Here is a 24,840-nt window from a genome sequence, read left to right as displayed (position 1 = left end):
CCAGTCTACAGGCAGAAACTCAAATCTGATAAACCTGTAGTTAGAACTGTAAAGAGATGGACTGTTGAAGCAGAGCAGGGTTTACAAGCCTGCTTCGACCTCACTGACTGGAGTGTTTTTGAGGCTGCAGCTACTGATCTGGGTGAGGTCACTGACACCGTGACGTCCTACATCAGTTTCTGTGAGGACATGTGTGTTCCCACCAGGACTTATTTAACATTTAACAATGACAAACCTTGGTTCAGTGCAAAACTCAAACAGCTTCGTCAGGCCAAAGAGGACGCCTACAGGAGTGGGGACAAAGCCTTGTACAAACAAGCCAAATACACACTGAATAAGGAGATAAGAGTGACAAAGTTAAACTACTCTGAAAAGCTAAAAAAAAACAACTTTCAAGTAATGACTCTACATCAGTGTGGAATGGCCTGAAAGCCATCACCAGCTACAAGACCCCATCCCCCAGCACTGAGGCCAGTCAACAACTGGCTGAAGACCTGAACGAGTTCTACTGCAGGTTTGAAAAGCAAAAGCCTGGTCTGACACCCCACACCCACTCTGACCATCTCACAGCACAGCCATCAACACCCTCCCCCTCCCTCCCCCCTACTGTTTCTCATCCTACACTCAAGATCTGTGAAGACGATGTATGCAAAGTCTTCAGAAAGCAGAAGATAAGGAAAGCCAAAGGCCCAGAGGGTGTCTCTCCAGACTGCCTCAAAGCCTGTGCTGTCCAGCTATCATCCATCTTGACATTGAACTTCAACAGATCCCTGGAGCTGTGTATAGTCCCCCTGCTTCAAATGTTCCACCATCATCCCTGTACCCAAGAAACCAAAAATCACAGGACTTAATAACTACAGACCTGTTGCTTTAACATCTGTGGTCATGAAGTCATTTGAGAGACTGGTGTTGGCCTACTTGAAGGACATTACTGGACCCTTGCTGGATCCCCTTCAGATTGCTTGCAGTTAATATGGGACTGCACTACATCCTGCAACATCTAGACAAACCAGGGACTTATGCAAGGATCTTGTTTGTGGACTTTAGCTCCGCTTTCAACACCATTATCGCAACACTCCTCCAGACCAAACTAACCCAGCTCTCTGTTCCTAGCTCTATCTAGCAGTGGATTACCAGCTTTCTCACAGACAGGCAGCAGCTAGTGAGGCTGGGAAAACTCACATCCAACACCCCTGCACCATCAGCACTGGAGCTCCTCAGGGCTGCGTTCTCTCCCCATTGCTCTTCTCCTTCTACACAAATGACTGCACGTCTAAAGACCCCTCTGTCAAGCTCCTGAAGTTTGCAGACGACACCACAGTCATTGGTCTCATTCAGGACGGCGACGAGTCTGCTTACAGGCAAGAGGTTGACAGCTGGCTGTCTGGTGCAGTCACAACAGCTTGGAGCTGAACCCACTCAAAACTGTGGAGATGATAGTGGACTTCAGGAGAAACCCCCCTGCTCTCCCCTTTCTCACCATCATGGACATCACTGTGGCTGCAGTGGAGTCATTCAGATTCCTGGGAACTACCATCTCTCAGGACCTGAAGTGGGATATTCACATTGACTCCATTGTGAAAAAGGTCCAGCAGAGGTTGTACTTCCTTCGTCAACTAAAAAAGTTCAACCTGCCACAGGCACAGATGACAGTTTTACTCAGCTGTTATTGAGTCAGTTCTGTGCTCTTCTATAACTGCCTGGTTTGGGTCAGCCAGCAAATCAGATTTAAGAAGACTGCAACGGACTGTTAGGACAGCAGAAAAGATCATTGGTGTGCACCTGCCCAGCCTTCAGGACTTGTACAACTCCAGAGTGAAGAAACGGGCAGGTAACATCATCAAAGACCCCTCTCACCCCGGACAGAACCTGTTTGCACTTCTCCCTTCAGGCAGATGCTACAGATCTCTGTGCACTAGAGCATCTAGGCATAAAAACAGTTTTTCCCCCATGCCATCTCCTGCTTAAACAGATAACACATGAATCATTACCTGTGTTCTGTAATTAATTTCTGCAATTCATTCTACATCTTTAAATATTGCCTCTTTCTCAAGTATTATGTAAATACATACGCATTTCTCTTTATTTATACAACTGGATATAGAGTAAATAATGCACAAATCTGTACATAAATCCACTGTTCCAGATTCATACACATTATTATTATTTATTGTTAAGTCTTACTATTTAAATGTTTTTTTTACTGTTCTCATGTGAGATGTGTATGTACAGTATGTATGTATGTATGTATGCACCAGGAGCACCTTAAAAAAACCACAACAAATTCCTTGTGTGTTTGCACCCACCTGGCGAATAAAGCTAATTCTGATTCTGATAAAAGTAAATATACTGCAGGGAGATTTCTTCGTTGCCCAGTTTTAATATCACTGCCAGTGGGATTTCTTCTCTACGCAGATTAATTCATGCCACTAATCTGAGATTTCTTCCTCAGACTTAAGATTTATGCATTAAAAACTGAAAGTGGAGATTTCTTCGCACAATAACAGATTAATTTATTCTGGTACCATTTATATGGGCTGCTAATCTGAGATTTCTTCATCAGATAAGGTTTACGCTCTACTAACAACAGAAATTAGGATTTCTTCGCTAAAATCAGGTTAGTTTCTTATCGTATGATTTAAACACATTATAGCACTGAAAACTTTCTACTGCTCGTAGGAAAGCACATTCAAGCTATAGTTTATCAGAGTTTATCAGAAGCTGCTATGCATGTGTAAGACGTTAATAAAAACGCATGAGACAAACACACAAGTCTGATACTGAGTCCGCTTACAAATAATGTTTAAAACAACGCCACCGTTCTCCACCATAATATGTGAATGTTAGGATGTTTCTGGCTAGCTTGTCAAGGTCTCTGGGGGTCACATCATGCACTGCTGCAGGGATTCTTGGAAGGGACCCCCTCCTCTCTGTGGTTGCTGGAGGTATTATGGTTCTGCCTGCTGAGTTGAGCAGAAAGTGCTGGCTCCCCCCTTCGTAGCTTTGTGCAAGCCTGAGGGAGTTTGCACTGCTGAGTGAGGGTGAGGGAGTAGGGTGTCTCACCCGCTGTGGTTCCTTTTGCAGCCTATAAGAGTACCTGAGTTCTCTTTGGACCATGTCAAGTTTGTCTTGAGTGTTGTTCAGCTGCTGGATCAGAGTCTCAATTCTGGCAAATTTGTCTAAGTGCTCAGAATTGGCTGTTTTAATAGTAATTTTGTGTGGGAAAGTTTCCTTTCCAAGTCCTTTCTGGCTGCCTTTTCCAAGTGCTCTCGCTGTTCAGCAGCTGTCAGAGCCTTTTGAAGTCTATTGATTTCCTCCGGTTCTTGTAGGATACTGCCGCGATCTGTTGCTTGAGATCATTTACCTCCTGTTTCAGACCCATGAGGTTGTTGGCCAGGGAGATGATGATCTCGGTGAACTCTTTGTAGTCTCTTGCTTGAGTCATGAGTCAGTAGTACTCTTCCCCCGTTGTCCAGTTGCTTTCAACTCTGGTGCAGTAGGTTGTCGGTAACCCTGGGTAGAAGGGTTTTCCTCAGAACACCTGGCCAGTCCTTTTAGTCTGCCGTCTGGACAGTTAGACTGAGCATCTGCAACATTTTGGCAAACTCGTGTTGAGAGTAAGGGCTAGAGACTAATGCAAGATGAAACAGAATGTGGAGCTAAGTTTTACAGCTAGGTTTTGCCAGGTGTGGTTAGCTGGTGAAGTATTCTGTTATTATCTTAGCTGTGGATGGCAGAATGCTAAGATAGGTTTGGGTCAGCATATGTTTGCTGAAAGGGGCGTAAGCAGAGTTCTGATTGATGACTTAAGACTGTTCTTATTGTGAAGTTATCACTCAGAACTTACTGATGGTTCACAACAGGTTCTATCGCTGAGGAAGTGAAGTAGAGGAGGGAAAAAGGAAGAGGAGAGCATTCCTATTCAGATTATGCTTATTACTTGGTGCTCAGGACTATAGTTATGCCCAAGTATTTGTCTAGATGACTTGTGTAACAGAAGAATTGAAGATAGGGAAACAGAGAATAGAGAAAGTGAAAAATCAGAAACCAGGGATTAGGTTAAGTTGAAATTTCTTCACACTGCATACACACATGCTATATTTAAAAGCTTGAAGTAAAAGATGCTAACCCCTAATTGTTAAATCTATTCAGTAGCTTAGCCTAAGATTAAACGACATGTTAGCTTAGTCGCTTAAGGTGGTTTGTTTAAAATATGGTGCCACCAGGTGCTATGTGGCGTTAGCACTTTCTGTGACAAGTCATTGTCATGGTAACCAATGCATGCCAGTGCAATTCCAGCAGTTTAGTGCTGCTTATTTCAAAGAAGTTGCCCACAGTTTTAAAACGTGGTGCTTTCAGTCCTTAAAGACTTGTTGCATTAAATAAGTACTTCTGTGAGTGCTTCTCTAATTTAACAAAAAGTTTCATGCACTTGTTTTAAGAATAACAAACAGTTTTACCGTAAATTGAAGCTGGTTTAAGTGTATAGTGTAGTTATGTGTGCCTCACACATGAATACTGAAGTATTACACCTTTAGTTTCACTCAGCGAGTGAAACACAGAGTTGATCACCAGTTTGCTGTGCTTGTATATACGCAGTGAGAGTTTAGATGAATTTCATTGATCCAATTATAATTTACAAGGGCTTTATGCTGTAGAAAGAGGAGCATCACTCAAATTTCTATAACACTGTACTGAGATTTATTCATCAGAAACAGATTAAACTATAATGCAATTTTGTGATTTCTTCACTAAAGCAGATTAATGCATTATGGTACAGTTTGGGTATGCCGCTGAGCTGAGTTTAATTTGTCAAAACAGACTTACACTTTAATACTGAAATTAGGGTTTTCTAATACTCTTTCAAGTCATAATAGAGATGCCAATTCAAGCCACTACTTTATCTGCATATAAAGACGGCAGCAAATAGGGACACAAATGCGCATCGCAAGTCACGTCCTATTCTTACCTGGATTATCAAACACACACTGCCCGCATCCTCCATTATATGTAGCGAATCAGCTCAAAGGGGAAATATGAATAGTTAATTATAAGTAGTTATGTTTAATTATAAATATTTAGATCCGCTGTAAATATTTACTTGACATCTCAGTGTCAACTGTCTGTCAATTCTAAGAACGTTAATTTCCTGGTTAAGGAAAATAACTTTCTTACTGTACAATACAACTCAGAGCAAGTAGAGAAAAATCTACATGATTAGGGCACTCTAGTTATGAGCAAACAATGAACAACCTCAAGTGTGATACAAGTAAGACTTTATTAACTACATAAACACTTAAACTAGTCTAACATACACACACACACATGCATACAGTTGGCATAGGAAAAGGGGTTAAAGCTTAAGCAGTAAAGAGAATAGAAATAAAGACATAAAGCTATGGTACAATTTGATATTCAGCAGATCTACAGCCTGAAGGAAACATACGTTTCTTAGTTCAAACACACCTTTGTAAAAAAGGTGCAAATGATACTTAATGTATCATTTAATAAAACTAAGTTTTATACTTGCACGTCTCACCTGTTTGAAAGAGAGTCCTGATGCACTCTGGGGCTCCAGTTGATTGGCTGAAGTTAGGTGATGAGAAAGAACCATTTTGAGTCAGAGGATCTTCATGAATGGAAAGACTAGGCCGAAGCCTGACACAGACTTAAGGGTTGCAGAAGAGTTTCTAGCTCACATCCTTATTTTCTCAGAAACTAACAGACCCGCAGACGTCACTGATGTGAGGCCTTTATTTTCTATCAAGGTCACACCTCTGGGATTTGAGTGAGCCAATGAGGAATGAGTAGAACTGAGTAGAGAGGAAAATTCTCTCTATATACTTTTAGGTCGTAAAAGTTTATCTGATCTGGCTGAGGTGTCCTGGTTGCCACAGTGACCAGGGGCCTGGGATCGTTCACAGAATTGCTGGCACCCAGTATGTTTATTGGGTGAGGGGTCTGTTATTATTTGTTAATCTAATGAATAATTGATTTGTTAAATCTAATGAAAAATTGAAATGGGTTCAACTCGTTCTGCTCCGAACTGGATTCGAACTGGCGTTGGAGGCAAGCATGCTAACAAGGACTCTAAACACCACAACCTCTAGCGTCTGTTGCTAGTGCACCTCTTGAAATCAGGTGAATGAGTTTTACCTGCACAACGTCTACTAGCTGGCCTCTGTTACACTTACCCACTTAAACCTCACTCCCATTCGGGTCACGGCAGCAATATAATTGAACCGGTGCTTCCGGCATGTGAGGTGAGCATGCTAACAAATACACTAAAGAATACAGCCTCTAGAGTCAGTTGCTAGTGTGTAGGGCTGCATGATTAATCAAAATTAATTGAAATTAAACTGGAATCGCGATTTGGCAAAGGCTACGATTTTTTTTCATGCGCAGCTTATCAGTGAAGCACGGTTCTGTGATCAGTGGTAAATACTGCTCCATCCGAAGGCCAGAGGGTGCTCTCATGGTTCAATCCAAATATGCCCTGCAGAAGAAAGGTAACACGTGTCCAGACGTAACAGTTGTCGCACCAACCGCAACAGCTTGAGACTGTCTACATTGGACGTGACAAAACGACCGTTGCAAATCATTTGAACTTTGAATCAGTACGTCATAAATAGAATGAGGCAACAGTTTACTGTCGGGTATTTTTCACCACGCTGCATCACTGCATCCAGTGTATACAGCATCACTGATTATAATGGGTTATAACTGATTAGAACTGTACAAAACAATTTACAAGATGTTCACATGTGTAATCTGACTATGCCAATATTCAGGCTCAAAAATACAACAACGTGAACAGTTTTCAACACTCCATACATCCTTTAAAATTCTTCTTCTTCTTTCTTTTTATTCTCATCCCACACTTATCAGTGCATTACTGCTATCTGCTGGTAACTCGGATCAGAAACACTTTACTTATCAGAGTCCCTCCTCCTTCCCGGCCACAAAAGAGCCAGAAGCCCAAACAGCGCTGCCTAATCCTCCTCTGATTGCAGCTCCATCACCATACAGCCTATAGAAAGAAAAGCATCTCTGCCAGTATTCTATTAATATACCTAACATAATTCTGCACTCTAATATCGTCCCATTGAACCTGTTCCACACACAAACATCTTGCACACTCACATCTTTGTACTTTCCTACTTTATATTCTATACTATATTCTATATATTAAACCTGTACTTTCTAAGTATTGAAGCAATGCAGAGACAATGTTATGCTCTATATCTGGATTTTTTTAATGTTAACACTTTTTTCTCTACCCTCCTCCATATTTCTTCTTGTAACATCATAAGTCCTACATTTAATAATCACATTTTCAACAGTTTCACTCTGTCCGCACCACTCACACAATCTTGTGGGATGTTTAGATATTAGATGAAGTGTTTTATTCAGACCTGTAGGGCTGCACGATAAATCGCATGCTCAATGTGAAAGCACGCAGGTGATGGAGATTTACCACTGATTACAGAACCGGCTTTACTGATAAGATGTACGTTAAATATCGCATGCGATTTATCGTGCAGCCCTACTTTTTATGCATGTTTTAGCCTGAGTTTTTGTTGCATTTACACACTTTTGACCAGCAGGCGTCACTAGTATGGGGTGTTTTGAATACTTCGAAACAGCAAATTATTTTGGCGAAGCAATTGGATCAATAGATTCAAAGCTTCGAAAAGATTAATTTCTCCCATCACTACTGCCAGGAGCCCTTTTATAGAGTTAGGCTCCTCTCACTTTAGAACATACCAAGTGGATGTGCACAACCATTTAAAAGCAAGGTAAAGCTATACAAATACATAACACAGACAAATGGTAGTGGTACTAACATGCAACAGATGTATCACATCTGTATTGATTACTAAATTGTTCACAACCATCGCAAACAAAATGCATGAGAAATTCCAGTTTCCTTGATCTCATCCCTCTGTGGTGTCACTGAAAATGGAACTGTTTAAATATGGCAGCTTCCACTGCATACAGGTTTGGCAGGTGAAAGGTGGCTCACAATGTAAGTACTGTTGTGTTTTACAAGTACCTGTATATTTTAGTTGTTTTCACATGTAAAATAAACTGTTAACATTTGTAAAAGATGTTGGTGTGCTTTCTTTAAATGTTACATCATAAAACATTAAACATTAAGGCAAAACAAACAATAAAAGTAAAGATAATTATATAAGCAAAACAATTAAACTAATCAGAGGACAACAAATGACTTATTACAGCACATAAACAGGAAAGTAACCACACATTTACAATAATTTATGTTAATTTGCCGGCATCTAGATGGTGTGTATGAATAATGGTGTAAACTGTTATGTGTGTACATGCTTCTGCAGTCCTTCCAAATTAAAGTCAAAAGTCACAGTCCATCTGTGACAGGGTTCTATAGTATTTTGTCGCGCCATGTTGCTAGGATCTGGTGTAGACTCGGTGTAATGCATGTCGTTCCAGGAAATTCCTTTTGCTGTAGCTGAATAAAAAGAGGACCGAACTGCTTTCATTGATTCAGCGTGACTAATAAACACACGAATATGACAATATATGTTTTATCTGAGTTCTGTCATGACAACTCTTGGAGGGATTGGCATGGTAATGTACATAACAATGTTAATGTATTTGGTCTTGGCAGAATAGATCTGCTACGCTGCTGCTGCTGCGGCAGAGCAAGTACTGAGACTTGCTACTGCCAATACATCCACAACATGCTGCTGTGAGCATTTAAGTAATTCTGCTGTTGCAAATATAACATACATGAAATAACCCCCATATAGTATACATGAATCACCTCGTAGCAGATCTATACAGGTGGAGCTGGGGAAGGTGGAGGGTTTCTGAAGCACATTGCAAACTTCTACAGCAAGCACTAGTCATATATTTGAATGTTGAGCAGCGAGCTCATTGGCTACCGATATGGAGAGAACTAATCAGCTGTGCCATGTGATGATGTCGTTAGGTCAGATTGAGTTAGACCTATCGGACTGCACCATCTATAGTTTCATGCCAGAACTCTGTATTTCTTTAAACCTTCTTGGGTATTTTCATTATAGTAAAGTATATTTATAATGCAATGCTAACTGACCTAGCCTTTATCACAGCATAGAATACTATGAAATGTATTGCGTGCCTTATTCTGTATTAGTAGAAGCCACATCATCTCACAAAAGGATTTTATTTCAAACACTCAACTGATGTTATGAAATTAGTTTGTTATTAAATGTTGTCTTTTGTTGGACAAGAGGTTCATAAATGCTTCTCATGTTTGGAAAGGTCTTGTTGCTTTTTCAAATGCATGTTATAAGCGACTCAAACTCACAATGCTTTCAGACGGAGCAGCTTTTTTTACTACTGATCACAGAACCATGCTTCACTGACAAGCTGCACATAACAGCCTTCGCAATTTCATAATTGCGCTAAACCAAATGATTTTATCACGTTTTTTATTCGATTTCAATTAATTGTGCAGCCTTACTAGTGCACCTCTTGAGATCATTGAAGTGAGGTTTACCTGCACAGCTCTATATAACTGGCCTCTGTTATACTTGCAGGTGCAAGTTTAAGAGGACTAAATGATTGGAGAAGTCCTGTATACGTCACCAGAAATAAGTCTGTCATTTTTTGACATTTAGATTCAACATTACAAGGTCAAAAAAAAAAAAAAAAAGAATTTATTATTCACAATAAATTCCACAATAACTGTGAATGTTTGCAAATGAGTTTACAGACTTTTCCTTCAACTTTAAACATAAGGCTTTACTTAATTTAAAAACACCTGTGAAAAATCAGTACAGAAAATTCATTTATATTAACAAAGTACATTGGGCATTTTTCTTAGAGTATTGGTGTAGGATCTAATCCATTCTCACTACCCAGATAAATATTTAATTGCTCAGATATTGCTCATTCATAGCTCAGCATAATTAATGGAGCATTTTACTATTATTCAAAAAGATTGTTCATCCAAACATTAAAATTCAGTGAAAGTCAGTGGTCCAGTCTTGTTTAGACCCCTTTAAATATATATTTTTTATATATTTTTAAATATCTTAAATATCTTTAAGTCATACAGGTTTGGAATGTCATGTGGATGAGTAAATGATAACAGAATTTACTTTTTTTATTTATTAAATATCTCTTTAAGTTTTAACTTTTAATATCAATAAAATTGATATTATTTTGCTGTAATTATTTACGAGCAGTAAAATAGAAACAAACAAGAAAGTTGGGCCATAAAATATAAAGCTATAAAATGAGTGAGTGCATAGGAGTTGTTCTTGGAAGAATGTGATTAGAAATGTTTGCTCATATTAATCTTCTTAATTTTTGCTGTCTTTGATATCTGGACAAATCCGAGTATGGTTTGAAATATTGTTGAAAGCTGTTGTAAAACTTTACATGTGAGAATATTGGGGTCTTTTTCTCAGGGTAAAGTCTGGGAAGCAGGAGACTTCTCATTTCATTCGGGTAGTCTTGTTTGAGCATAGTGAAGGAACTTTGATGGGTAGTTTTTAACAGTGTTGGTTACTATTAGACTAATTGTTAAAAGCAGTGTTTATTTTGGAAGTTTTAGGGAGTGTTTAGCTGAGCTTTTCAAAGCTGTCCTGTTTCATTAAACACTTACTAAATAATGATCGGGTAATCACAATGTTGTCATTATCCGTCACAAACATGTAAATACAGATACTCCTCCTTCCATAATAATCACACATAACCTTGTTTTATTGTTGTAAGCACCGCCAAAAGCAACCAAACATCTTCAGTATATTTTAAAGTTTCAACTGTCAAGGGTCAGTTTTTCATACTTGACGTTTTTGAGGAATTCTATTGAGGTAAGTTTTTTCAGCACATTTTTTTTAACACAGAAAAGCAACACATTGTTTTACACAGAAAAGCAAGTGATGAATCTTAGCCTGTTAAGAGAAGGCCTTGCTGTGGAGAAAATAAGCTTTCCCGGCAAAGGGACACACAGATACAAGTAATTAACCATAAAAACATTTTTACCTCGATAATAATAAGAATCATTATTAATAATTGAGCATAAGTAGCAATTGATAATAAATGAGCACCAAATCAAATCAAATCAACTCAACTCAAATCAACTCAAACTTTATTTATAAAGCACTTTCAACACCACGACTGGAACCAAAGTGCTGTACAGAGAAAGATAAGAGATAAAAATATATAATATAAAAACAAATGAAAAATAATAATAGTAAAAAAAAAAAATAATAATAATAGTAACAACAAATATCATACACATCTAAGAAACATTGTCAAAAGCTAGAGAAAACTAATGAGTTTTAAGCGAACTCTGAAAAACACCCAAAGTTGGATAAGTTCTAATAGACAGAGGAAGGGCATTCCAAAGCCTAGGAGCTGCCACAGAGAAAGCGCGATCCCCTCTACATTTTAGACGAGATCGCGGAACCATTAGGAGTAGTTGTTCATTTGAGCGCAGAGATCTGCTGGATTGACAGACACTAATTAAATCCGTAACATAGTCAGGTGATAGACCATGCACAGCCTTATAAACATACAGCAACGCTTTGAAATGAATTCTGTATCGTACAGGTAACCAATGCAGTTTGATTAACGCAGGAGTAATATGCTCTCTCCCCTTTGTACCTGTTAAAATCTGGCAGCTGAGTTTTGAACAAGCTGCAAACGAGAGAGAGAGAGAGCTAATTCAAACCCAGATACAACACATTACAATAGTCCAAACGAGATGACACAAAAGCATGAACAACCTTCTCCATATCTTCAAAAGAGAGAATGGACTTCATCTTAGATATTGACCTTAGATGTGAAAAGCTATTTTTAACAACAGCATTAATTTGTCGGTCAAATTTGAGCTCAGAGTCAAAGATGACACCAAGGTTTTTTACACAGGACAGTTTCTTTCCAGGAAACTGCCCCAGGCAGTCATATATATCATTAACATAACCCTTATTACCAAATAAAATCATCTCTGTCTTATCTTCATTCAATTGAAGAAAATTATTTGCCAACCAGCACTTAACCTCTGTCAGACATTGATGCAGAGACTGCAAAGCACATTTATGGTCCTGTTTCAAAGGTAAATACATTTGTGAATCATTCTCATACAAGTGATAATGAATCCCAAATTTTTCAAAAATAAAACTCAATGGCAACATATACAGAGAAAATAAAATTGGTCCCAGAATAGAGCCCTGAGGAACCCCACAGACAAGAGGAACAGTAGAAGAAGAGTAATCACCTAAACTGACTTTAAAAGTCCTATCCTTCAGATAAGAAGAGAACCGTTTTAGGGCTAAACACTGAACACCAACATGATTCTTGAGACGAGCAATAAGTATATTGTGATCAACTGTATCAAATGCTGCAGTAAGAATTTTGACACAGTAGCGTACATGTATATATGCAAGTTGTTTCTTTACATTTTATCTAGATTAATGTATTTTTTTTCTATAGTTGCAAGTCCATATTGGCTGTCATAGAAACACCAGTAAAGTGTGGTTTAGAATATCTTAGATTTGGTAATGAATGTTTTGCAGTTTTTAAGTACACAGTTTCCAAATCTGCACACTGGTCATAAATTGGATTTGTTTCAGTGTACTTTTTCTCAGTATTACAACAGTATCCTGTTATGGATTTTACACAGTTATTTAACTGAACTAAACCAACACTGAACTGACTGGTGCTGTATAATTACATTGTTGTCTCACTACAGCTGCTTTTTAGTAGAATTTTGTCATACTAATTTTCAGCTGCTTAAATGTGGTGAAATCTTGCTAAAATGTGGGAGTTGGGATGTTCATTGGTGCTCCACCCAGCTGGTGGCACCCTAGGCGACCATTTACTTAACCTATGCCTAGAATTAGAGTTCTGCGTTCGGAATCCGTGGGACCCGACCAGATTTTTTGCGCCGCGGGATTAAACTCCCGAATAAAACGTGGTAGCGGTCGCCGGTCGGTAACTCTGGTGTAATTTGAAGGGGAGCGGGCAGTCTAACAATATCCCATTCCCAATGTCCATTCAGAACAGCATATCTCCGCTTTATTCTTATTGACCACCGGTACAGCCTGCACTCGCACTGTTATGCATGCGCTGCATGCATGCTTTCTGCGTCACGCATTTTATTTGTGGGGTCTGTGCATAACGATGCTCAGAGCAGGCTGTACCGGTGGTAAATATACGGCCCTCAAACAGAACAGGCAGGTTGTCAATGAGTGACAGAGCAGAATAAGTATGGAGCAAAGTGTGGATGCGTTGTCCTTGAAGGATATTATATTTTGCTTAGCCTATAATAGTGAATGACAGATATCGTATTTATTTATTTTTCTCTGCAACACTTTTCCTACAGTGTTAACAGAAACATTTCAAACGAATTTAGTATTTTGACAAGACGAATAAAAATAGCTAATAGTCTATTTTTGTACAACCTATATATATATATTTTTTCTCTCTGCGACAAATTTTCCTATTGTGTTGTAAATGTTAACGAATTGTATATTGACAAGATGAATAAAAACAAGAAATTCAATTTTATACATTTTTATTTTCTCTGACACTTTTTTCCCTAGAGAGAGCTAATTCAAACCCAGATACAACACATTACAATAGTCCAAACGAGATGACACAAAAGCATGAACAACCTTCTCCATATCTTCAAAAGAGAGAATGGACTTCATCTTAGATATTGACCTTAGATGTGAAAAGCTATTTTTAACAACAGCATTAATTTGTCGGTCAAATTTGAGCTCAGAGTCAAAGATGACACCAAGGTTTTTTACACAGGACAGTTTCTTTCCAGGAAACTGCCCCAGGCAGTCATATATATCATTAACATAACCCTTATTACCAAATAAAATCATCTCTGTCTTATCTTCATTCAATTGAAGAAAATTATTTGCCAACCAGCACTTAACCTCTGTCAGACATTGATGCAGAGACTGCAAAGCACATTTATGGTCCTGTTTCAAAGGTAAATACATTTGTGAATCATTCTCATACAAGTGATAATGAATCCCAAATTTTTCAAAAATAAAACTCAATGGCAACATATACAGAGAAAATAAAATTGGTCCCAGAATAGAGCCCTGAGGAACCCCACAGACAAGAGGAACAGTAGAAGAAGAGTAATCACCTAAACTGACTTTAAAAGTCCTATCCTTCAGATAAGAAGAGAACCGTTTTAGGGCTAAACACTGAACACCAACATGATTCTTGAGACGAGCAATAAGTATATTGTGATCAACTGTATCAAATGCTGCAGTAAGAATTTTGACACAGTAGCGTACATGTATATATGCAAGTTGTTTCTTTACATTTTATCTAGATTAATGTATTTTTTTTCTATAGTTGCAAGTCCATATTGGCTGTCATAGAAACACCAGTAAAGTGTGGTTTAGAATATCTTAGATTTGGTAATGAATGTTTTGCAGTTTTTAAGTACACAGTTTCCAAATCTGCACACTGGTCATAAATTGGATTTGTTTCAGTGTACTTTTTCTCAGTATTACAACAGTATCCTGTTATGGATTTTACACAGTTATTTAACTGAACTAAACCAACACTGAACTGACTGGTGCTGTATAATTACATTGTTGTCTCACTACAGCTGCTTTTTAGTAGAATTTTGTCATACTAATTTTCAGCTGCTTAAATGTGGTGAAATCTTGCTAAAATGTGGGAGTTGGGATGTTCATTGGTGCTCCACCCAGCTGGTGGCACCCTAGGCGACCATTTACTTAACCTATGCCTAGAATTAGAGTTCTGCGTTCGGAATCCGTGGGACCCGACCAGATTTTTTGCGCCGCGGGATTAAACTCCCGAATAAAACGTGGTAGCGGTCGCCGGTCGGTAACTCTGGTGTAATTTGAAGGGGAGCGGGCAGTCTAACAATATCCCATTCCCAATGTCCATTCAGAACAGCATATCTCCGCTTTATTCTTATTGACCACCGGTACAGCCTGCACTCGCACTGTTATGCATGCGCTGCATGCATGCTTTCTGCGTCACGCATTTTATTTGTGGGGTCTGTGCATAACGATGCTCAGAGCAGGCTGTACCGGTGGTAAATATACGGCCCTCAAACAGAACAGGCAGGTTGTCAATGAGTGACAGAGCAGAATAAGTATGGAGCAAAGTGTGGATGCGTTGTCCTTGAAGGATATTATATTTTGCTTAGCCTATAATAGTGAATGACAGATATCGTATTTATTTATTTTTCTCTGCAACACTTTTCCTACAGTGTTAACAGAAACATTTCAAACGAATTTAGTATTTTGACAAGACGAATAAAAATAGCTAATAGTCTATTTTTGTACAACCTATATATATATATTTTTTCTCTCTGCGACAAATTTTCCTATTGTGTTGTAAATGTTAACGAATTGTATATTGACAAGATGAATAAAAACAAGAAATTCAATTTTATACATTTTTATTTTCTCTGACACTTTTTTCCCTACTGTGTTGCATAAAATATTAACCAAATTTAGTGTCTTAAGATAATTTATATAAATTCAAGTCAAAGTCAATAAATTCAATACTCTTGACAAGACGAATAAAATAACACAATTTTGTGCAGACTACACTTTTATTTGTTAGCCTATCTCTCTTTCTTTCAGTAGCAGAAATTTAAATGTGAGATTCTGGAAACAAGATCTAAATTTAGCGGGAACAGGTCGGGAAGAAAATTCTTCTAAGCGGACAGCGGGTGAACAAAGAGTGAATATATAGCGGGAGCTGGTGGGTGTGGAATATAACCTTACGGGAGCGGGACTAAGAAAATAGTCCCGCACAGACCTCTACCTGGAATGACCTTGTCCAATTTGTCACCCAATAAATTAATTCGTAATGCTGATATACAGGTTTGTTTTAGATGGAAATATAGATGGAAGTATACTAGTCAACGAAAACTCGACTAGTTGATTGCTTGGACTCATGGCTAGTTGATATGCACTTGGGTATGTTTTTTGTCTTGATCGCTTCATGAGAGGTTATTATTGAGATGCATTGCTGTGGTGTGTGTGTGTGTGTGTGTGTGTAATGTGCTGAAGGTTAGTTCAGACAAAACATAGATGAGGCCCATAACCTCCTCAGGACAACAGGAAGTTAGTATGTGAACCCTGCATACTGTCACGGATCCGGTCCATGAACTTCCGTCGGCTAACCATCAGAGGTCACCCTTCCCATTTTTCATTGACTCTCGCACTCACACTGTTGCATATCATCCCAGACTACATATCCCATCATTCATTGCACTGATCGCACAGCTGGTTCACTAATTGCACCCAACACTGATTGCACCCAGCTGTTTCATATCACTCCCTCACTATTTAACACTCACTCTGATCCCTTCCCTCTGCCGAGTATTCTTTAGCGCTTATCAGTTGATAGCTACACTACAGAGCACCGTTAGCCTCCTAGCCTAGTTTTGCCTTGCCTTGTCTGTTTTCTCAGTTTTGATCTTCGCCTGTTTTCCTGGATTTCTCCCTTTAGTCTTGCCCCTTTTGATTCTGTTCGCCGTTCATGGACCTTCGCTAGCCCTAGGATTATTCTTGTGTCATATACCTGTTTGCCACTGTTTCGACCCTGCCTGTGTTTCTGACCTCCTCTGCTTTAAATAAAGCTTGCTTATGGATCCGCACGTCTCACGTCTTGTCAGCCCCGTTACAGAATACTCGGCCACACAAGGATCCAGCAGCTTCTCATATGGACATTGGCCAGGTATGGACACTGCAAGGCTGTTGTTAGCCCTCGAGCAGGGCACCCGCTCGCTCGATTACTACATTCAAGAGTATCTGGATATTGCGTGTTATTCTGATCTGCCAGATTGTGTACTAATAGACTTTTTTTGTGATGGAGTAAATGAACCTTTAAAGTCACGATTAACCCGTGAGGGTCCCCGTTCTTCTCTAAGCATTTTTTTGGATTTTGCTCTGCTGTGTGTTGACTTCGTGTTCACGGTGGGTGTTGCGGAGAAACATGACACAGAGTCCGCTTGTGTAATGGCGGCCGCACTAGAGCACACTCACAAAATGGTGGCGACAGCGGAGCCTGATCGTAAAATGGCAGACACAACAGCGCCCCGTCAAATCACAATTGATCTTCACATGTCAAGTCACTGCTGATCATCATGAGTCAAATCAAGTCACAGTTTATGATCATGAGTCTAGTCAAGTCACAGCTGATATTTATGAGTCTAGTCAAGTCACAGTTGATCATCATGAGTCAAGTCAAGTTACAATTCATTATCATGGGTCAAGTCTAGTCACAGATGATCTTCCTGAATCAAGTCAAGTCTCAGTTGATCGTCATGGGTCAAGTCAAGTCACAGCTGATCTTCATGAGTCAAGTCACGTCTCAGCTGTTCGTCCAGAGTCACGTCACATCACAGCTGATCATCCAGAATCATGTCGCATCCCAGCCGATCATCCAGAGGCATGTCACGTCCTGTCTGTTACACCCAGAGTATCAAGGTCAGTCCTTCGGTATCCCAGACTGGCTTCCAGCGTGGAGGACCCACCGCTGGTGTCGGCACGTGCAGCTGGCATCCCTAAACCAGCGCTCTCAAGCCCTCCAGCTTCTGAACTATTTCCTCTGTCTGTAGCACTTCCCACCATGGGGAAGGAGGCCGTCTATGAACTTCCTGCCTGTCCTGTTCCGGCCAAGGAGGCCGTCTATGAACTCTCTGCCTGTCCTGTTCCGGCCAATGAGGCCGCCTATGAACTCTCTGCCTGTCCTGTTCCGGCCAAGGAGGCCGCCCACCCTCAGCCTGTTCTGTTTCGGCCAAAGAGGCCGCCTATGAACTCTCTGTCTATCCTGTCACAGCTATAGAGGCGTCTCTTCAGAGGTGGCGGCGCAGGCTGCAGAACCTCCCAAGATGGCGACACTGGCCTCAGTTCCTTGCGGTGTGGTGGTGCCCAGCAACGCACTTTCTGCCTGTCCTGTTCCGGTCAAGGAGGCCGTCTACGAACTCTCTGCCTGTCCTGTTCCAGCCAAGGAGGCCATCTATGAACTCTCTGCCTGTCCTGTTCCGGCCAATGAGGCCGCCTATGAACTCTCTGCCTGTCCTGTTCCGGCCAAGGAGGCCGCCCACCCTCAGCCTGTTCTGTTTCGGCCAAAGAGGCCGCCTATGAACTCTCTGTCTATCCTGTCACAGCTATAGAGGCCGTTTGCGAACTCCCTGCTCGTCCTGTCACAGTTATAGAGGCCGTTTGCGAACTCACTGCTCGTCCTGTCAGGGCTAGGGAGGCCGTTTGTGAATTTTCTGTGTGCTTTGTGTCTGCCAAGGAGGTCGGTTAGGAACTTTCCCTCACTATTTAACACTCACTCTGATCCCTTACCTCTGCCGAGTATTGTTTAGCGCCTATCATTTGATAGCTACTCTACAGAGCCCCGTTAGCCTCCTAGCCTAGTTTTGCCTTGCCTTGTCTGTTTTCTCAGTTTTGATCTTCGCCTGTTTTCCTGGATTTCTCCCTTTAGTCTTGCCCCTTTTGATTCTGTTCACCGTTCATGGACCTTCGCTAGCCCTAGGATAGCCCTTGTGTCTTGCCCGCCATATACCTGTTTACCACTGTTTTGACCCTGCCTGTGTTTCTGACCTCCTCTGCTTTAAATAAAGCTTGCTTATGGATCCGCACGTCTCACGTCTTGTCAGCCCTGTTACAGATACACACACACACACACACACACATGCTAACATACGGTTTTAATTCTGACCAAGCTTGTTTTCAGTTGGTACAGTTGAAGTGCTCCGGTCAAGTCTATTATAAAAGCATGATGTATGATCTTTTACATTAATGTCCTTAGCGTGATTTCTGTGGGTCTGTTATGCGGAAGCCCTCGTGTCTGATCCCTGTAAGACTTTCCAGATGTATCCTCAAACACTTTTCTCTCCTACAATTATAGCTCGACATGAAACACTCACTAACTTCCTTTCATATTTTACTATAGACAGGCCCTTGTTTTGCTCTGCTTCCTGAAACTTGACAGTGGTTTTTATGACACATTTTATTGTCTATCGGATCACATTGCATCAGGGGATTTATACCATTGAATTTAGTGTCCCTGTCATATAGGACTGTGGATATACTGTGAACAAAGCATTTTTACAACAATCTCGCTCATCACAGACAAATGTGTTGATAAAGTGTTGTGTGTGCTAAGTCTTCTTGACTTAGACGTTTGCTTGCTTTTATCTCCTCTGTTTTTCTTCTCATGCACTGTTGTTGAACAGCCAATCAGAGAAACCTCTTCCACCTACGGGCTCAGCCACTAATTCAACATGTTCAAATGTCCGAAAAGCCGCCAGTGCGTCCAGCTAGTGGGAATGGTGGAGAACAAACCGCAAAATTTGGCTGACAAATGGTCAGCGATAGTCTGACAGCTGACGGTCAGCTTGGTGCTGGCCTCTTCTTTAAGTGTTGCACTATTACTTTCTGCAGTGTGCTATCACATTCCCTAAAGCAGTGGTTCTCAAACCTGTCCTGGAGTACCCCCAGCCCTGCACATTTTATATGTCTCCCTCATCTATCACACCGGATTCACCTCATCAGCTCATTAGTGGAGTCTGCAAGACCTGAAGTGGGTGTGTCTGATATAGGGAGACATACAAAATGTGCAGTGCTGGGGGTACTTCATGGAGAGGTTTGAACCACTGACCTAAATAAATCTTACCTAACCTGAAAAAAGGAGTTTGATTGGAACTTTTAATTTCTATTTGGAATGTTATCAGTATTCAAAGACTGTCTGGTGGGTGAAGTAACCTGATCAACTCTGTTGCTTGTTTATGCAGGCAGATGTGGCAAATGCTATTGATCCCTGTCCCTTTAAGCAAATGCTGCAAAGATTATCACTGTGAAGCTGCTTTGAAACAATCTGTATTGTTTCAAATGTATTGATCTGTATCACTATAGAAATGAAGGACACTTGATTTGTTTCTTGGCCTCTGCTTAAATTGTGTTGACAAAACAGCAAAATAATCAAATATGTGTGATTGAGACTATAACTTTTTGTGGGGTTTGGTTCTGATTCAGGATGTCTGATGTGTCTCTCTCTCAGACTCCTGAACACAATCAGACCGGGTCTCGTGAAGAAGATAAATAGACTGCCCACTCCTGTAGCTGCTCTGGTAAGTGTTTATACTATTCTATTCATTCAGCCCTGTGCCCACCTCTCTTGTCTAAGCATCTTTGGAAAGCATCTTCTGGAAAGGTAATTTTCTCAAGCTAACTTTTCACACTGGTAATTAACAAGGCAAAGAAACAGTATGATCAAAAATGAAGGGAAAAAAATCTATATATACTGTAATACTTCTTTGCTGAAAGAAGTATTATGGTTCCCACAAACTATTAAGCAGCACAGCTGTTTTCAACATCGATAACAATAAGAAATGAGTACCAAATCAGCATATTAAAATGGTTTCTGAAGGATCACGTGACACTAAAGACTGGATAATGGAGGGGACTAAAAATGCTGCTTTGCCATCATGGGAATAAATTACATTTTATACTATATTAAACAGTTAGTTTAGCTAGTAATAATATTTTACAATACTGCTACTTTTACTGTATTCAGATCAAATAAATGCAGACTTCAAAACTTCAAAAAAACTTCAAAAACGTAAAAGGTCTTACTGACCACAAATGTTTGATGGTACATACATAAATGCTTTGTGTAAATATCTGAGAAGTGCCACATACTGTTGTTTTTGAGCTCTATTATTTGATGAGTTGGGCTGCTGTGTATAAGAATAGCTGATTGGGAAACTGTTACGCTGTGGTGTTTCATTTTTCCCATCTGAAGTATTGTAAGTAATCTTTTTTTTAATACTTTATTTTGTCTTTCCATTCAATTCACTAAATACATTAAACAAATACAGAATTCTTTTATAAAGACAATATTTTCCCCCAGAAATTTTTCAGTTTCTTCTTTTCCTTTTTTTGTGATAATGAAATGCTGCACCACACACACACACACAGTTTTTTTTTTTGCAGTGTACGTTTTGCAGTGGGTTTACAGTTTCACTTTATACAGTCAGTGTCTACAGCATGGTTGTCCTGGATGCCACTTTGATACAAATATTTGGCTCCACTTTGAGTAAAATGTAAATGTTTTTGAAGATGTGAACATTTTGAAAAGTTTATAACATTCACTGCATCCTTGGGAAAATCACTTAATGTTTATATGGAAAACATGTCTCTCTGAATAGTCAAATAATCAACCATCTGTGTCTGTGTGGCATGCTGTGGAGAACGTTCACATTAACTTTCCACAGTGATTAAAACATCTGGTAGGAATCTGATGAATCTTCTTGAATTGCTTTGTGGTAAAGTTTGGTAGTTTGATGTTGGCAAAACTTTAAGGTCACTTTAAGGAGTCTTTGTGGTTTAATAGTTTAGCTACGAAATGGATATTAGTCTAAATGCCAAACTCCGTATTGAGTTAAAATAATGGCTAATGAATGCAGCTCTTGTTTTCTTTAAGGGTGTTCCTTCAGTTTTGCCCGCCACCTCATTTTGTCCTCTCACATCAATGACGAGTCCCAGAATCCTGTGCCCTCCTCTGCTCAGCCCCTAAGTAAATAAAAACAAGTATGTGTAAGACAGGGGGGCGACTCGCTATTCATTTCATGACTTCTTTGATGAAGGCGGGCGTAATAAAAAGCTTTGTAAGAGTTTGGAGGACAGCAGCCAGAAGTAGAAAACAGAGTGAAAACAACAGGTGTTAATCACCCAGTGCTTAGAATTTGTGTTTTGAAGGAAGTTTAGTTTGGCTGGGCTGTTTCCTTTCTCCTCCATCATTCACCCATTCCCTCGCTAGATTGGGTGTCTTATCGTCTCCATTCACTAATCAGTGCTGCCACCCTTGTAAACAGACATGGGTAATTACACGCCAGCATTCCTTAAATCTCTCTGTCTCGCTCTCTGCCTGTTTTCCCCCATGTCTTAATGTGATCCCAGAGCTACAATTACGCTGGAATATCTTATTGCACTTTAAAACCCTGAATGCTTCCTCTCGCCTATTATATCAGACAAGATCTCTCATGTTCGTATTACAATAACTGTTACAATCAACCTAGACAGGCATCATATGCATGCTTGTTGTGAAGGCTGTTCCAAATGGTGGGCAGCAATGTTGCAATATATTAAATATTATGATATTATATTTTATATAAGTTCTTGTCATCAAATCTGATTGCTTGATCATTTCCCGTTCCAAGAGTGCAGATATTACAGTCCAACAGCACTGGGGACTCTGCTTGTCTGTGTTTGTTTCAGACAGACTGTCAGTCTGTGCATTAGTGTTTGGGACTTTTTAGTTTAAACTTTCTGGATATTACACTGATACCCAAGTAGTTAGTTAATTCTGCTGTTCTGCTGAACTTTTTCTGAATTTCAGCTTTTTTTAACTTTTTTAATGTTTTATATTTCTTAAATATCACATTTAATTCTAGTTAAGAAATGCAACAATATAGAATCTCTTGACCAATAACAATAACCGATAATCAGTAGTTTGTACTAGTGGCCATAACTGATATGGAATATGAAAAATTCTGAATGATTGAATGATTCAGATTCAAACAAGCCCAAATATATATATTTTGTATTACTACACAAATGTTACAGAAGACCGAACCAAAAAGAAAAGGAAAAAAGGCAAGAATGAGGAACGATTTTTAAATTGCCTCCTCCAATGTGACCCCACAACCATGCCTGGGATTACGTGGAGGAATTCATTGACATCTGCCACGAGCAATGTGTGTGTCACGAATTCAGTCCATGGACTTCCGTTTATTCACCACCAGAGGTCACCCTTTCCATTTCATTGACTCTCGCACAACACAAACTGTTGCATAGCACCCCGGACTACATATCCCATCATTCTTTGCACGATTTGCACACTGCACTGATTGCACACAGCTGTTTCTAATCACCTCACTCACTATATAACACCCACTCTAACCACATTTCTCTGCTGAGTATTGTTTAGCCTTTACCCCTTTCCGAGTCTCCGTGTTTTCCTTGTTTTGCCTTGCCTTGTCAGTTTTCTCGGTTCTGATCTTTGCCTGTCTCCCTGGATTTATCCCTCTAGTCTCGCCCCTGTGATTCTGTCTGCCGATCGTCGACCTACGCTAGCCCTAGGACTATTCTTGTGTTTTGCCCACCATATACCTGTCTGCCATTATCTGACCCATGCCTGTTTTATGACCACGTCTCTGTCTTCTCCTAATAAAGAGCTTGCATTTGGATCCGCACGTCTCACGTCTTGACAGCCCCCTTACAGTGTGATGCTCGTGAACCTCATGCTCATGAAAGGTTTTAGGTGTGGACTGCTCTTTACCTGCTTCATGCCATCCTCCAGAGCCCCCTCCCTCCTTCTGCAGTTGGACTATTTATGGAGCTGGGACTCGCCTGTCAGGAGTTGGGGAGTACTGTCACAGTCCTGAATAGGTCTATTCCTTTTTTTTCTTGTTTTTCCTATGCCTGTTTGCCTATGTTCCCTTTTCTTATTATTTGCTATGGTTTCTGATTAGTGCACACCTGTTTCAGTTCCTATTAATTATCTAGTCTGTGTATTTAAGCCCTGAGTTTCTTCTGTTCACTGTTCGGTCTCGTTTATGGTATGTGTGTAGTGTGTTGCACGGTTTCTCGTGTTTATTAAAACTCCTTGTGAACTTTCTTCATTGTGTGCTATTTTTGTATTACCACACAAATGTTACACATGACATTTTAACTGTGTTACAAACACTGGATCTTGTGAGGTTACTGGTAAAAAAAAAAACCCAAAGCAAATATAACATTGACAACAATTATGATAAATTAATTTATCAGTAAATAATGTATTAGACACTAAAATGTATTATTTAAAAATCAAATATTCATGCATTCATGATATCGCTGCAGTTGCCTTTAATCCAATTTTAAGATTTTAGCTTTGAGGAAAATTACACAATACAGCCCAAGGGACTTTGACATTTTTCAAGTATTTCAAAACAAAATACCACAACCTGAACTATTGCAATCACTGCACTTTCAGACAAGCTCAGGTCTGTCGTCTTCTAAAATAATAAAGGTCTTCTTGTAACTTGCAACCAGCTCAAAACTATTGTCAAGAGCAAATTGCAAAAACATGCTGTTATCTCCTGCATCATAATAAAACAGGTTAACTCCCCCTTCCTTTTCCTGTTTTTTTAGTTAGTAGGACTTTTGGCCCTCCAGACTTACTATTTGTAGCCTACACAGTTAGGGGGCCCTCAAGTTTGTTTTTGCTTGTTGTTAATTTTGCATAAACTGCTGTAATATAGTAATGTTTTAGTTAGCTGAGTGCTCATACAGAGAAGCAGGCCAACCTGAAGTGCAGACCTGGAATGTTTTAAAGAGTTTGTCAGGGTTTAATAGATAAATGTGCTCAACGCTTATCAAAATAGTCAAAATTATAAATCATAATTCAAATGAATTGAGTAAATAATCTCAGGTACATACTGTAGTTCAAGAGATTTTCAAAGATTGAGTTTGAAGTTCAAACCCAATACATTTATAAATCTTGCATACATTATGTTTATAGGTACATTATTTGCATAGGTTCTGTTGAAAACAGAAATTAGATGAAACATTTGCAATTAGAACATAGAAAAATTAATTTCCTAAAGAAGCTTGAAATAAACTACTGTGGCACTGGGTTCCAAAATAATTTTATAAGAGTGCCCTGTTCTGTAGCCCCTATCCACTGCCTACTTCAGCAGTCTGCTTCTTATTTTCCCTGTTTCTCCACCACCAATATTATGTTTGCTCACCATTTCCTTTTTATGCAAGTGTCAGCGCATTGTTT

At 39.6% G+C, this 24,840-nt stretch overlaps 1 protein-coding gene across 5 annotated transcripts in view; it reads left to right on the top strand.

Annotated features, from left to right (window-relative positions):
• The window catches only part of limch1b (LIM and calponin homology domains 1b), a 282,167-nt gene that overhangs the window by 103,963 nt on the left and 153,364 nt on the right, over nucleotides 1-24,840 (top strand). For all 5 annotated transcript variants that reach the window (XM_016246396.1, XM_016246398.1, XM_016246395.1 and 2 more), the window contains exon 3: nucleotides 20,071-20,140. In XM_016246396.1, coding sequence (XP_016101882.1) covers nucleotides 20,071-20,140 — 70 coding nt within the window. The remainder of the gene's footprint in view (nucleotides 1-20,070; nucleotides 20,141-24,840) is intronic.

This window comes from Sinocyclocheilus grahami, unplaced genomic scaffold, assembly GCF_001515645.1.
Source record: "Sinocyclocheilus grahami isolate Dianchi unplaced genomic scaffold, SAMN03320097.WGS_v1.1 scaffold796.1, whole genome shotgun sequence".
Taxonomy (NCBI): domain Eukaryota; kingdom Metazoa; phylum Chordata; class Actinopteri; order Cypriniformes; family Cyprinidae; genus Sinocyclocheilus; species Sinocyclocheilus grahami.
The sequence above is the reverse complement of the archived record's forward strand: the minus strand, read 5'-3'. Positions and strand labels throughout refer to the sequence as shown.